Genomic DNA, 15,732 nt, shown 5'->3' with positions numbered 1-15,732 from the left:
ACAATAGAGGTAAAGCTAAAAAAAAATTCAATCCACTTTACGTGCAGGGGAGGTACCCTACATTTTTTTTGGGGTTTATAGATATATTTTTGTAGCGTGTCGTCATGATTAATAATTTTTGTATCCATGCCAAATTGCATCTTTCTATCACAAACGATCACGGAGCAAGTAAGTAAGTAAGTAAGTAAAAATTTATTTATTTGTGTGCACAGCCGCCGACGGACAGACAGACGGACATGGCGAAACTATAAGGGCTCCTAGTTGACTAACGGAACCCTAAAATTGGTAGTAATCAAACTGATGGTTGACTAAAAAGGGTCTCAAACAAATCAAAATTACTCGTAATCATAATTATTTTATTTATAGTAATTTATTAAAAATAACGTAACTCAGGTACGATTTTTACAATTTCTTATATATGTCATTTTTTACGACTCTTCTCCAATGTCCGGAACTCCTTTTAGGCCCCTGTAACAAAGAAATTTGTTTTATTTATATCTTTTCTAATACGAGAATATTACTCAACCTCGTCCTAAACTGACAAAACATACAAGTCTGGTTTTTGCCCCGAACGGTAACACCATAACTTGGTGCATTCATCCGGTGCTATGCATTTGTGCTGCTGCTGCTGCTGCGGTCGTCTCGCACGTAGGGCGGGACGCACAGGCACCAGGGCTCGCAGAACGGGTAGCACGACATAGCAGCCCACTACAAGCAGTATTTAATACCACAAAAAGGCTACTTACTTGGTGCACTCCTCCTGCAGCACGCACTTGTGCGTGCGGTCGTCGCGCACGTAGGGCGGCACGCACACGCACCCCGGCTCGCAGAACGGGTAGCACGGCCGCAGCCGATCGCGCGGGTTGTCGCACGACACGGACGCGCAGCCTGAGAAGCACGGCTCGTACCTGTTGAGGAGGACTTGGTATAGGAAATGGTACTACTTAACAAATATCAATCGCCGGCTCCGGCTGACATTTATAGTACCTACTATGGAGGGTAGAGGTAAGGAGAAAACTCTGTGATGGGAGAACAGTTGCAAAAGTGTGCAGCTGTCAGCTATAAATAATAGTTCCAAATCTCTCCAGAGGCCCTAAAGTAGCTAAAAACTTAGCTGTTATTATTGACGGAGTGAAGTGTGCTGTCAATGATTTGGATTTTTTTAACAAATATTCTAGGAATTGTGGCGGTGGCCTATGGTTTTTCGACGGACATTTTTTCATACACAGATATTATTCTCCTTACCTCTACCCTCCATAGTACCTATTTTGCATATAAACAAATAAAGGTTTTAATTCAACCAAATAGAAAAGTTTTCTTGTATTAGGAACCAAATGTCAAAGTGCTAATTGGAATTACCTATGAAATACTATGAATTTGAAATTTACTTCGTAGGTATATAGTACAACATTTTCCAGCAAAATTCTATTTTAGTAACTCACTGTAAAATTGAATATGAATATCACACGACAATCGTGAGGTCTCAGTTCAAGTCAAAAGTAACAACTAACTTTACGGCTACCAGTTTTGACATTGACATAACGCTCACGTTTACGTAACTTACTTTCTATGCATCTCGCTCATACTGGCATATTAGTGCAAGCGAGATGTACAGAAAGTAAATTACGTAGACGTGAGCGTTATGTCAACGTCAAAACTGGTGGTAGCCGTACTGGTTATTCAAGTTTTAGCATGAAACAATGTAGCATTACTTGCAGTTTACCTCTCACGCGGTCGATCGCAATTCATTGCTGCAGGCGTTTTTTGCTCTTTCTCTCTGGAAAGAAACACTTGTCATTATTTATCATACCTATTTTTATCTATAAAAGCTACGTTTTAAATAATTTGATAAAAACTAAAAGTTTCGTGAACGAGCTGGGGTGGGTAGAGAGCGCAACGTTTTCACGCAACGGTTGTCGATTTGCGGAAAATGCCCAGCAAAACTAACTAACTACTACTATCAAAATCAATTAATCAAAGCATTTATTTTCAGGCAACTAAGGCCCATAGATACATACCTTACAAACCAACATAATATGTTAGTTTTGTTATATATATTATACAGGATGTCCCATAAGTGACACTGGAGGTAGACCAGGCCAAGGGGACCCAAACCAACATAACATGACCCCAGTAAAAGTGGCACGGTTTTCGAGTTATTGCCAAATTAAGGTTTTTCATGAATTTTGACCGTTTTTAACATTGTTAGTGCCAGTGTGCACTCGGAAAGGTCTCGAAGTTAGTTTTTTTAATGTGTACGGCATCATGAATAGTTAATTAAGATAACAGAATAGGTATTTTAACGATAAACAATGTAAGTTGCAAAAAAGTACTGGTTTAATCTTGAATTAATCGATCGACTGGAACCAGTGGCATGGCCTAACGTTCCCCGGACCTAAACCCATTAGATTTTTTTATTGGGGATACTTAAAAGATAAATTTTACTCCAAGCCAAGAGGAAATACGGCGGCATGTTCGAGGCAGCACGAAACATATCCGAAATTGATTTAAGAAAATTAACTTGAAGTTTTACAAGACGGTGCCAAGCGTGTATACGAGCCGGGGAAAAACAATTCGAGCTCCTATTGTAAAATAAAATTATTTTAATAAATTATAAATTAAATTAAATTGATTAAACTTCAACCTGCAGTATTTTATTTTCTTTGAACCTTTATCAGCTCAATGATATCCTTAAAAAGGGAGATAACCATTTTACATCTCTTTCTTTTAGGCATTCGGCAAATACTGAATAGGCGTTTTTTTATTTCTGTATCCACAATTAGATATCTTAACATAAATCGTTATTTTTACATAAGTAGCAACGGATTGCAGATTTCCTAGTTTTAACTTATTTTTTATGAGGCTTTCGAAAGATGATAATAATTCCTATTTTATTGCAGGAAGGTACATGTGTCATACCATTTTTGAATCTGCATAACATGCTCAGTACCTTGAAGTTATTTGCTTATTACTTTTCTAGTATATTTTTTTCACGACAGGTGGTCAAAGTCGAATTTAATGTTTCGCTGTGAATTTAATTCAAGATTAAACCAGTACTTTTTTTGCATTTTACATTCTTTATCGATAAAATACCTATTCTGTTATCTTAATTAACTATTCATAATGCCGTACACATAAAAAAAAACCAACTTCTAGACCATTCCGAGTGCACACTGGGACTAACAATGTTAAAAACGGTCAAAATTAATGAAAAACCTTAATTTGGCAATAACTCGAAAACCGTGCCACTTTTACTGGGGTCATGTTATGTTGGTTTGGGTCCCCTTGGCCTGGTCTACCTCCAGTGTCACTTATGGGACACCCTGTATATACAATAATAATAAAAATCTTAAATACTAAAGAAATCATTTTCGTGACGCAGTTTTCTGTTGCGGCGTCACCTGCTCTGGTGTAGGATTCGGCAGATTCCCACGGAACCGCCGACAAGAAACCCACCCTTTGGCAAGAAGTCCGTAAAAAACGACGAATAAAGAAAAAAAAAAAGAAGGTGAAGAACATGTAAAGAAGAGTAGGTAAGTATTTACTCGTATTGCTCCGCGCTCTTCCCGCCGCCGTCGTAGCGGCGTTGCCCCCTGATCAGGTTCTCGACGTCACTGCCCTGGTCCAGCGCCTTCTTCCTCCAGTTTCGCCGGTCGTCGTTGAGCACGTGCTTGCCTTCCAGATCCTCGTAGTCGTAGTTGGACGCTGCCTGAGCCACGATGTCATCTGGCAAGCGGATTCATTAACACCTTGCTGGACACTAGCCTGCGTATAGCCTACTAAGACCCGGAGTCATTTTTGCAGTTTTGAATTTGGAACCTGTAACTCCCCCCTTTACTTAACTAACTTACCCATAGTATAAACACCCCCTTTCGATTTACCCTTAAAATATGGCCATGTGATCGTCTAGCTAGTGGTTAGGACCCCTCGAAGTGAACCGCAGCAACCTCAAATTCTTTAATGAGTATCAGCTAAATTTTGGACTCTGACTTTATTTATTATTAGTTATTACCTAGATTTTTGAGAACAGATATTTATGGTAATAAAATAATTATTTATGAAAGTAAGAAATAATTTAAAGAAAATTATTTAGAGAAATAGAAAATTATTCAGAATTTATTAGTGCAACTTAAATGATGGTGTAAAATGTACTATAATGTATTTAAGTATTACAGCATATATGATGATATAAAATATATAAAAATGTTGTTGGTAAAATCCTGCCACACCTATTAAGCTTCCGGGATAACATAGAAGCAGCACTCCTGAGATAAGCTCTTTTACACTCTAGCATATCAAGGTTAATTATAATTAACTATCATCTTCTAAACGATGTGTGATTTAATCACACGTGCTGCTCCGTACGCCCGATGCAGGTCTGGAAGCTCTTAGTCCGATTTGCAAGTATTAATCGGAACACCTACCCTACCAGTTTAGCCAGAAGAGCTTTGACCAACACTTCGTAACCTAAACGCACCTAGATGATGATGAAAAGAAGTGTCAAAGTATCCATCAATCATCATAATTACTTATCTTTTTTATATTCAAAAGCTAGGGATGCTAATCCCATAGTCCCTTTCCCCAAAGCTGATAATCTAGACAGAATTCCTAGTTCTCTAGATGTATAAACGAAGCACCGAGTTTATTTGTTAACTATTATGTTTAGTAGAGGTCGAAATTGAGTATTCACTCAATAAATGCTTTGTACTGCTCTTGCCTGACAAAGGTTCCCTAAAGCAAACCGTACTTCAATCCCAGAATAGTCTGCGTTCCTAAATCCAGATTGATAATTAAGAGTTTATGTTGTAAATACCTGATTTTATTACTCAGTACCTCGTTCCTACACCAGACAACCAGAAATGAAAAGTAGAAATAAAATTTTATAGAAGCACTAATTCTTTCGCCATATAAATGAGAAATTAGAAAGATTTAGGCAGTTAAACTCTTTACCTTTTAAACACACATATTTTAGGATTAAGAAACCATATTTTAAAACCCTTAAAGATGAATATATATCAACCGTTTCAAATTTATAGACCCTAACTAATAAAGAACGTTAATAGACATCAAACAAGTGTGTGATTCTACCCTAATCCTACCCTTTGTCCCTAATCTAGTATATTCAAAGCATAGTTCGTTCTTACCATCGACCTAATGCTTTGTAATATACGCAAGTGTAGTCCCTACGAGAGGCTGTAAAGTTCGGCAGGCGAGACCGATAAGGCAACCTACAGGCCAGTGTATTTGACTCCCTCCTTATCGCCCGCGGGCATGGTGGATAAGAATAAGTCGCCCTATTCCGTGTATATAAGTGGATCAGTACCCTAGCACACACACGCACTAATCACGAGGGAAACTCTGCCACAACAAAGACTAAGTGTAATATCAGTCACGACAGAAGTCTGTCCCCGCAACCAGCACTAGCATGAACCGGAGCACCGAAATATATAAATAAATTTAATAGGAGACCTAGTCTCAATTACTGTCGACTTCAGTGGGCCCAGATTACTCCGGATGACGCGCACGTGACGTCCCCACATCCATCTAAACAGCTGGGCCTTGAGACTAGTGAGATAATTCGTCTCTTATGTTGATATAAAAGAGACGCCAAGTCCTCTCAAACTTGGAGCAATAGACTCCTAACCATCCAATCCTTTGGCACCGTTAGGCGGAGTGAATGCTTAGCTGGACAAACTGTCAGTCCAAACAATGATCTGGCTTTTAAAATATCAAAAATACCCCATAGAAAAAACACTAATGTAACTAAGTTATTACACAATTAAATTAACTAAACAAATAAGTGAAATTCCCTTAAACACCGTTATCTATATTTAACGTTACGAGAATTTCTTCCCGTAAAACCAAACACAGACACAATTCCAAGCCCCGGCCATGCATTGACATTGTCCCTGCATAACATGACGGCACTTAGAACACACAGCGTAGAGAAAACTTCACAATAACTAAAAACCCACACATGGTAGTAAAGAATCTCCACAACAGTCTAAACTTAGCGTTACGACGATTAAAATCCCCGCAAAACCAAGCACAGACACGAATTCTAAGTTTAAATTCACTAGGATAATTCCAAGTAAAAAACAAACACAGAAAAAGTCGCGGAGAAACTTCACCTCCCCGCACTACGTTACACCCGAAAACCAGAGTCACTGCTAGCCCGGTCGAAGAATGAATCCCCTCCCAACGCTCCGCACCGGCCTTTTATACCTTTTACTATGGCGACTGAATGGCGACATAACGGCGACATAACGGCGACTGAGCGGCGACTGAGCGGCGACTGAGTGGCGACTGAATGGCGACTGAGTGGCGACTGAATGGCGACTGAATGGCGACTGAGTGGCGACTGAATGGCGACTGAATGGCGACTGAGTGGCGACTGAATGGCGACATAACGGCGACTGAATGGCGACTGAACGGCGACTGAATGGCGACATAACGGCGACTGAATGGCGACTGAGAGGCGACTGAATCAAAACAAAGATACTGGCGACTGAGTGGCGACTGAGTGGCGACTGAATGGCGACTGAGCGGCGACTGAATGGCGACTGAGCGGCGACTGAGTGGCGACTGAATGGCGACTGAATGGCGACTGAATGGCGACTGAATGGCGACTGAGTGGCGACTGAATGGCGACTGAATGGCGACTGAGTGGCGACTGAATGGCGACATAACGGCGACTGAATGGCGACTGAAAGGCGACTGAATCAAAACAAACATACTGGCGACTGAGTGGCGACTGAGTGGCGACTGAATGGCGACTGAGCGGCGACTGAATGGCGACTGAGCGGCGACTGAGTGGCGACTGAGTGGCGACTGAATGGCGACTGAATGGCGACTGAGTGGCGACTGAATGGCGACTGAATGGCGACTGAATGGCGACTGAATGGCGACTGAGTGGCGACTGAATGGCGACTGAATGGCGACTGAGTGGCGACTGAATGGCGACATAACGGCGACTGAATGGCGACTGAAAGGCGACTGAATCAAAACAAACATACTGGCGACTGAGTGGCGACTGAGTGGCGACTGAATGGCGACTGAGCGGCGACTGAATGGCGACTGAGCGGCGACTGAGTGGCGACTGAGTGGCGACTGAATGGCGACTGAATGGCGACTGAATGGCGACTGAGTGGCGACTGAATGGCGACTGAGTGGCGACTGAGTGGCGACTGAATGGCGACTGAGCGGCGACTGAATGGCGACTGAGCGGCGACTGAGTGGCGACTGAGTGGCGACTGAATGGCGACTGAATGGCGACTGAGTGGCGACTGAATGGCGACTGAATGGCGACTGAATCAAAACAAACATACTGGCGACTGAGTGGCGACTGAATGGCGACATAACGGCGACTGAATGGCGACATAATAGCGACATAACGGCGACATATTGGCGACATAACGGCGACATAATAGCGACATAATAGCGACATCACGGCGACATAACGGCGACACAATAGCGACATAACGGCGACATACTGGCATAAACATTATTCCAAAAGTACCAGGATGCCAGAATTGCAGAAGAGGTCGTTTGCCTCGGGCGGGTAACCGACAACAGGTGTCTTATTGAGACAAACGTATACCAAAAATACCAGGATACCAGAACTGAGGAAGATGTCATTAACCTCGTGGCGTGTAACAAGGTTTGATTCAAGAAGAAAGATCATAAGTTCCAGGTTGTTTACTAAACCATATGTCTTAAATATTAAAGTTCACTATTGCTTACTTCAGAATATCAATCATGTCCTTTTTACTCACGCAGTTTAGAGAAAGACGGAGCTATTTTTAATGACATCTACGCACACATTCATAGGCAATAGTCGAGTAGTCAGTTGGAGTAGACTAAATTATGATAAAAGGGAACGTTCGAAAACTCATCACGTACGAATTTGTAAGCATTATTTTACTTTGAGATATTTTTAGTTTACTTCTGAAAAACATTCCTGTATTGAAGTTTTTTTTTATGTTTATTAGTATCTAGTATATTATTTAAGACATCCGGAATTTAGAGAATTAATTATTTTAATATTTTTATTTATCTTATGAATTTTTAGATTTTATGTTTCGAAATTGTACTAGCATCAGCGTAACGGAACGTCGAGCTGTCTTCATCAGTTTTATTGTCAACGTCAATACCAATTTGTTGTTGATTATTTCCTGAGGGTTTATTTTGTTTATTTCTAAGTTAAAATAAAGATTTAAAAAAAAGAAAGTCACGTGATACCTATTATGGATTACCATGGAATTGCTTCAAGTTTCAACTGTTAGAATATTCGATGGAATCATGAATGAAATATGCGACTGAAGAGGTCTTTAGTTTTACAAGGTATTTCCTTTTATTTTCTGTGTTTCAATGAAAAATGTGGTTAATACTAGGCAATAGGCATACGACTAGTCACAAACCTTCTTTTATTCCATTATAGTTCTAAATACGATTTTTTAAATTTGTTCTTTTTAAAGGAACTCAGGACTTAGGAGGATAGGCGTAATTCCATTGTTTTTTCTATTGTGTCTGGAGTAGTGTCCAGCATAATCTTAATTATAATTATTTATAATGTACGTTAACTATTCATCTTGAGTATGGTCACGGACTTTAATTGTTGAGCCATTGAGAGTTTACTTTACATTGAATATTTCACACCGTCAGTACCGACAACCAAATAAGTCTGTAACCGTACCTGTTTGATAAACCTAACCTATAACCTATAAAGTTCCTAACCTAAACCCAAATCTTTAAATATTGGGTGGAGTTATCGTTTATTTACGTTTGTAATCAAAACATTATAAACAATCCGCTACAATAAAATTAACGCGTACAACAAATATTTCTGGTAGGAGTAGGTACGTATATAGAATTAGACCAAGAAAAGTCTGCAACGATTTTGACACTTCTATGAAATAATGAAGTATAAATAACATTTGCACTACGTGTGCTCTCAAAATCGTTACAGACATCTCTTGGTCTAACTCTATAAGTACATATTTGTAATGCAACGAATACCTCTACTGAAACATATTATTACATGATATGATGATATGAAAATGAGTTATTTCTTACGGAATTTTTAATCGATAAATGTTTTGGCATACGAACTCAACTTTTCAAATATATTAAGTAGAGGTAGTTATTATTTTAGTTTTAATTTAGTTGTAGCTTGTTTAAGGGGCCCACTGATTAACAGTCCGCCGGACGGTATCGGCCTGTCAGTTGTTCGGAACTGTCAAAATTTTGTTCTAACTGACAGGCCGATACCGCCCGGCGGACTGTTAATCAGTGGGCCCCTTAAACAAGCTACAACTAAATTAAAACTAAAATAATAACTACCTCTACTTAATATATTTGAAAAGTTGAGTTCGTATGCCAAAACATTTATCGATTAAAAATTCCGTAAGAAATAACTCATTTTTATGCCAAGCGAAACCAAAATTACTGTCTCTGCCTGCATCAAACTTTTATTACCACAAATTAAAATAAAAACAACACTCACATAAAATAAAGGCCAATAACAAGAAAGAACGCATGTCCGATAGTTTAGTTTTAGTAGGCAGTAACTCGTGTGTAATGTGTCTAAGCAGTAATGGCCACCGTTTGCTCCATACCATACTACTTTACTGTAACTCGTCGAAAACACGCTAAACTTTGTTTAGAAAAAGATACGCCTGATTTCTTTTTATACTTAGTACGGTAAGAGTGCGAGTACAAATCCCGGAAGAGATCTTTGTTCGTTTTCTTGAAATGAAATTGGAAAACATGTAGATATTCATCTCGATAACATGCAATCAATTTCTTGAGTAAATTTTGAATCAATTTTGCTGAGACTTATACTCTAACTAATCAATAGGGATATTTCCCCTTTATATGTATCTCTACTAATTCTTACTATCCCTACTAATATAATAAATACGAAAGCAACTAAGTCTGTCTATCTTTTACCTGTTCTCAATTATACCGAAATATACGGTCTCTATGAAACTGGTCAGGAGATAGCGGCAGGTTCTCTGTTCGTAGTCGCTTTCCTCTACAAAGCGGGAACACGCTGGGATTGCCTACGAGCGTAGCGCCACGAAAACGTTGACAGTGAATGTTTTAAAGGGGGGGTGTAATTTACCATGGAAGTGGCCGAAGCAGGATATGGAAGTACTAATTCTAAGCATACGAAGTTATTCGCGGGCAGGAGCTATTGCTAGTACCTTGATTATATTTATAGCATATACAATACAATAATTCTTTATACCTCAATAAAAAACAAAGGCTCAATATAGTGTAGGTTTAAACACTGTTTAGGCGTTCTGTCGCCTTTCAGTTTGGGCAAAAATGCTTGGTATGTTCGGTTGTTCTCCTCTACAGGTCGCCTCTCTCATCTCAACTGATTCTCATGAATTTTTTTTCAATAATTTTCTTTTAAATGGCGAAGACGTGGGAGTTCGCGAAATCTACAGCTCACATAGCCTCTAGTAATATAATCATACAAACTACCGGCGTACGGGGCACTGGCTGGGGCCCATTTCTGGAACGGTATATTAGTCTAATAGTGTGTTGCCATGGTAGGTACAACTTGACAGTTCATGGACTAATATTATTATATTAGTCTAATACCGTTCGAGAAATGGGCTCCTGGTATCCAGGTATTCGAGTTGAGCCGTTATTGTGGGATGCTATCAGAGGATTTAATATATTTATTTTAATGATAATTTAAATTCCAATTGAATAAAACTACTGAACATATTAACAAAAACCTTTTATTTAACTTATTAAACACTTAACAAGTTAGATCTATGTTTAATATTCGTCTAAAAATATCCTGTAAAATAATTATCCTCTGTTAAAACGATTTATAATTGGCTCCGTTAAAACTTTTGACAAGTCTATTTATATTATACAACATTGATAAATTGATAATACGTATTTCTGTATTTCTTGTCGTGCTATCAGATTTGCCGGAGAACGTTGTAGGTAGAGGTAATATTTATTTCACTTTCATAAAATTACGAAAATACATGCATGTAGAATAATAAAACAGATCTTAAGACGAAAGTAGAGGACCCGGGTGAAATTGCCTTTTCATACAAAAGTAAATAGTCCTCTAAATTACTCTAAAACTAAGACTTGTGCATCAATCACAGCTATGACTTTTTCGATTTTTTTATTATAATAAATAGGAGAATTAAAAAATTGTATTAAATCTGTTTTTCGTTCCTAATTTTTACAATCAAATCAAATCAAAACATCTAATAAAATCAAACGTAGGGGCTATGGTTAATATACATCAAATTTGTAAAAATATTTTCCATAAAGTCAATATCCAGAGAGGAAAATGAGGACTACGTTGACTCTTAAATCAAGGGCGTCCCGTAAGTCCCACTAGTCGCAGATATTTCATAAACAGTACCTACAATTGGTGGGTAAATAATTGTTCTCGAATTCCCAATAACTATAACATTCGTTTAGGCGCTCTGTGAGCTTCGCTCTGCAATAGCTTCCTAGGCTGCAGCGCCCTTATAGGCGGAGGGGCTATCACTATATTGAAGTAGTTCCCCATCCTCGAAACATCTGATGAGAACTTATTCGTATGTGGATTTGACTGACTAATCGATACTGCTTCGTTTTCCCTTACTTCTGGAATCTCTTCTTCTTTTTTCGCATAGTGTCGTTTTATATTGTAGTTGTTGTTTGTGTAGTACTTTTCAGAACGTCTCGTTGGTACCGGGATGCCCATTTGAGTCCTGTAAGTTAATTAATCAATGAATTACCTTCGAGTTATATTTTATTCTAACCCTACGGTTTGGAATGCATTATAGACACTCGTGCCTCGCACTTTTATGACCCTTAACTATTTGGGTGGAAGATGCTAAGGTACCTATGTAGTTTCAAAGAGTATCAACGAGTTGTCTGTGCTCACGTAGAGCAGTCCTGCGGCAGCACGCACTGGTGCGTGCGGTCGTCGCGCACGTAGGGCTCCTGGCACACGCAGCCGGGCTCGCAGTACGGGTAGCAGAGGGTAGTCTGTACTCACGGAGAGCAGTCCTGCGGTAGCACGCACTGATGCGTGCGGTCGTCGCGCACGTAGGGCTCCTGGCACACGCAGCCGGGCTCGCAGTACGGGTAGCAGCGGGTTGTCTGTACTCACGGAGAGCAGTCCTGCGGTAGCACGCACTGGTGCGTGCGGTCGTCGCGCACGTAGGGCTCCTGGCACACGCAGCCGGGCTCGCAGTACGGGTAGCAGTGGGTAGTCTGTACTCACGGAGAGCAGTCCTGCGGTAGCACGCACTGGTGCGTGCGGTCGTCGCGCACGTAGGGCTCCTGGCACACGCAGCCGGGCTCGCAGTACGGGTAGCACGGCCGCAGGTGGTTACGCGGGTTGTCGCACGACACCTCCGCGCAGCCGCCGAAGCAAGGCTCATATACCTCATTAGGCCAAAAGCATGCTGTAATATTTAAATATTAAGTTAGGCAATGCAGTTAGGTGAATGGCGGCGCTGAGACAAAATACTAAACGGGCAAATAAGGTTTGGCTTGGTTACATTAAAAGTAGGTAATAAGTATATTATAGGTATACCTAAGTAGGTAATAAGTACATCTGAAAACATATTTTTGAGCGTCTTACATAACTTGGGGTTACTACTTGATAGTAAAAATAGAGCTTTTGGTTTTTTCATTAAAAATAGATCAATATGTATTTTTTTTCTATACTTACTACTGTATAGACGAGCCAAAAACAACTGGATTTTTTATTTTTTTTATTATGATGCAAAGGGTTGGTACAGCTTTGAATTCATTTTCGGGATTTTTAAAAGTATGGGCTTACAGCTCGATTCGAGAAATGAATTAGAGATTCACTAGATATGAAATAGTAAAGATATGTGACGTTCCAGGGCAAAAGGTACCTTATGGCGGCTGGCGCCGCAATAATATTGGAGCGGCGTTAATAATAGCGTAAGCGCCAACCGCCATAAGGTACCTTTACCGTGGGACGTCACATATCTTTACTATATCGTATCTAAGTTAATCTCTAATTCATTTCCTGAATCGCGGCGTTATTAATTATATATTAGTAGGTACGATACTTTGTTTTCGTAAATATTAAATAAGTATGTAATAGGCAGTAATATCCAGTATCTTCATGGACAACAGTTTGGTTGCTACAGCAATAGTATAAAGGTAATCATCTTTATACTTAACTAAAAAGAAGCAAACATTGCTCAAAAGCCACTAAAAGCCATAAAAATATATTCCGAAGATTCTTTACCGAGACTTGAATCTTAAAGCTAAGGGTTAACTTACGTACGATTTCTCCAATCTTTTTACGCGACAGACATTATTAGGTGTCCATGGCCACTAAATCAAGTTGCGGACACTAGACTTTCATTGTTCTTTCCCCGGCCGTTTCCGCAGGTCCATTACTGCTCCCCAGAGTGCCGCGATAGCCTAGACTTACAGTAATAGTCCCGACTTGGACATTGTTCGAGATAAACTCAACATTTTGTCAGAGATTTAGCGGCGGTATTGCTTCGGTTAAAAAAGGGGTAAAATCACCTTTCATGATCCTATCTTCGTCTCGGCAGGAGCCGGGGCGCAGGAGGGTGACGGCCACGAAACAAATGAGCGTTTTTATCCCTGACGCCATCGCACAACCAGTCGATACGAGCGGCTCAACGGAACTATATAGGATTTGTTCTGTTTTTCAACACAAGTGATATGGCTCGCTCGCGCGGAAAAGGGCCATTTTCTTTCTTTATTTCAATATCTTTATTTTTTAGATAAACTTTCGTTGACGAAACCTCTTTAAGTAAATTTACAGTAAGGTAGTCGTAACACGGTTGTAGGTAATAATTAATTACAGTTCATTATTTAATTTATCAAAGTTTTAATTTAGTTTCGTTTTATAGATAAGTTAGTTTTTTAATAAGTACCATATATTGTAGATAATGTTTATTAAAGAAAAAATAACAAGGTAATTTATTTAGGTGATACGTCTTGCTAAGACGTGAAACCACATCTTGAAATATTGAGATAAGTATTTATAACCTAGTTACTTACAATTAGCTTACGCAAAGACATATGTAACTTCGTATAAGACGAATAAAGTCTACGGAAAAAACGTGCCTCGGAATTCAAGCAAAAGTCATTCTCGAATAGATGGCGCACACACCTTTAGCCTATCCTCGGCTAGATGGCGTGACGACACCGTTTCATATTTAACAATTTTAACACATAGATATCAGTGAATGAACAGGGATCAAAATGATATAAAAATAATAAAATCATTTATCCATATATATACATTTTTTGATAACTTTATACGTTTTCATTTTGAGTTTTAGTCGTGTGTCGATAGATGGCAGTAAATTTACAGTGACTACAAAATTTACAATGACAGGACCCCTCTATACTATCTATTCTTTTTGGCTTACGTATGCGTAAGGAACGTAGATATAAATCTGTTACTAAATTACAATGTCGAGCATGGATTTATATCGTTTACCTTATTGACATCCATGAATCTCAATTAATATGATACAGTGATAGCACGGGATAATGTCACAGGAGAAGGGCGCTGGGTAAACATGGAGAGAGCCGGTTAAGCTTGGCCTGATTGAATTATTGCTTGCGTTGTAATTTCGAAGGTGCTGGGTCACGTTTCGTTATATTATTATGATAAATTTCGCCCGGATATTTACCTATGGTGTTTAGGCTATGCTGTTCATGCCTTTATTTTCCACAAACGACCTTATCGGTTTTTGTGGAATTTTGTAAACTGTTTTGTTTGTTTGCTCGTCGTAGGATAACTAAATTACAACGCATAGAGATGTTAATTAATAAAATATGTTCCTACACTTATGCAAATGCATATTTAACTATTGACGGCTACTTTTTATTTTCACTGCAATAAAAAAGGAAAATATTGAAAAAAAAATCTTTATACTTACCTACTATCTTCATTATTGCTGATAGGTATAAGTACTTTATAGATTGATCACAATGTATTTAATTGTATAGGTAAATATAATTAAACAATATATTAGTAGTTACCATTATTTGGAAATAAATATATAACGAAAGAAATTATACACAAGCCGTGGATTTCTCGAATAGTAATAAGCCTCATGTCCATTTGATGAAGCGCAAAACGATATTTAATGTGATAGAAGATTGATGGTAAACAATTTTGTTCCGCCAGTCGTACATTCGGTCTGTTTGTTACCAACGCAATGCGTGATACTGGCACCTACTTATAATACGACATAAAATAGTAGAAATTAAATAAAATGGAACTAAAAAAAATCCATACCAAATTGTTGCCATGTTTAAGTCAGCATTTTACGTCAAAAATGCGACAGTTACGTAGAAAGTGGCGCCCTCAATAATTTTCTACAATTTCTTGTCGGAAGTATACGATCATGATCGAACACCTTCCATTATTTCTGATAAGTACTCTGATCTATCAAAGAATTGGGACTAACATAAAAAGTAGTGAAATGGCTACTTTTTACAATAAGTAAGTATTTCCACAGCTAGCTGGGTTTATCTGATACTCCATGAAAATCTAATTTTATGTTTTAACATTGTACCTACAATGTCCCACTGCGCACAGCTGAGAAAATCGTCTACCTTTCTTTTATCTGCACGTCCCTGTCCTAAATCCATTAATAAAGGCCAAGTTGCAGAAAGCCATCTGCCTTGCCAGTGGAACGATCATCATGTCTCATAATCTAG

The 15,732-nt window shown here is 39.0% G+C and overlaps 2 protein-coding genes across 2 annotated transcripts; both read right to left on the bottom strand.

Annotated features, from left to right (window-relative positions):
- Window positions 1-337: 337 nt before the first annotated feature.
- Window positions 338-9,661, bottom strand: LOC134797267 (uncharacterized). Its single transcript, XM_063769489.1, has 5 exons — window positions 9,506-9,661; window positions 3,546-3,726; window positions 1,724-1,777; window positions 747-908; window positions 338-468 (listed from the first exon to the last, which is right to left on the bottom strand). The coding sequence occupies exons 1-5, from the start codon at window positions 9,618-9,620 to the stop codon at window positions 429-431; spliced, it is 552 nt and encodes a 183-aa protein (XP_063625559.1). The 5' UTR covers window positions 9,621-9,661; the 3' UTR covers window positions 338-428.
- A 1,078-nt stretch (window positions 9,662-10,739) lies between these two features.
- Window positions 10,740-13,790, bottom strand: LOC134797266 (uncharacterized). Its single transcript, XM_063769488.1, has 3 exons — window positions 13,552-13,790; window positions 12,260-12,443; window positions 10,740-11,741 (listed from the first exon to the last, which is right to left on the bottom strand). The coding sequence occupies exons 1-3, from the start codon at window positions 13,640-13,642 to the stop codon at window positions 11,450-11,452; spliced, it is 567 nt and encodes a 188-aa protein (XP_063625558.1). The 5' UTR covers window positions 13,643-13,790; the 3' UTR covers window positions 10,740-11,449.
- Window positions 13,791-15,732: the final 1,942 nt, after the last annotated feature.

This window comes from Cydia splendana, chromosome 15 (genome assembly GCF_910591565.1).
Source record: "Cydia splendana chromosome 15, ilCydSple1.2, whole genome shotgun sequence".
NCBI classification, from domain to species: domain Eukaryota; kingdom Metazoa; phylum Arthropoda; class Insecta; order Lepidoptera; family Tortricidae; genus Cydia; species Cydia splendana.
Note: the sequence above shows the minus strand (reverse complement) of the source record. Positions and strands in the feature narration are given on the sequence as shown.

Bases quoted from the DNA above. Each gene is read 5' to 3' on its own strand.
- LOC134797267 (XM_063769489.1), bottom strand. From the start codon at position 9,620: ATGGTATGGAGCAAACGGTGGCCATTACTGCTTAGACACATTACACAC. The intron at 3,727-9,505 runs GTGAGTGTTGTT...TCCGCTTGCCAG, and splicing joins GTTATTGGCCTTTATTTTAT to ATGACATCGTGGCTCAGGCA. The intron at 909-1,723 runs GTAAACTGCAAG...CCTCCTCAACAG, and splicing joins TGCGATCGACCGCGTGAGAG to GTACGAGCCGTGCTTCTCAG.
- LOC134797266 (XM_063769488.1), bottom strand. From the start codon at position 13,642: ATGGCGTCAGGGATAAAAACGCTCATTTGTTTCGTGGCCGTCACCCTC. The intron at 12,444-13,551 runs GTGATTTTACCC...TAAATATTACAG, and splicing joins CGAAGATAGGATCATGAAAG to CATGCTTTTGGCCTAATGAG. The intron at 11,742-12,259 runs GTGAGTACAGAC...ATTAACTTACAG, and splicing joins CTACCGCAGGACTGCTCTCC to GACTCAAATGGGCATCCCGG.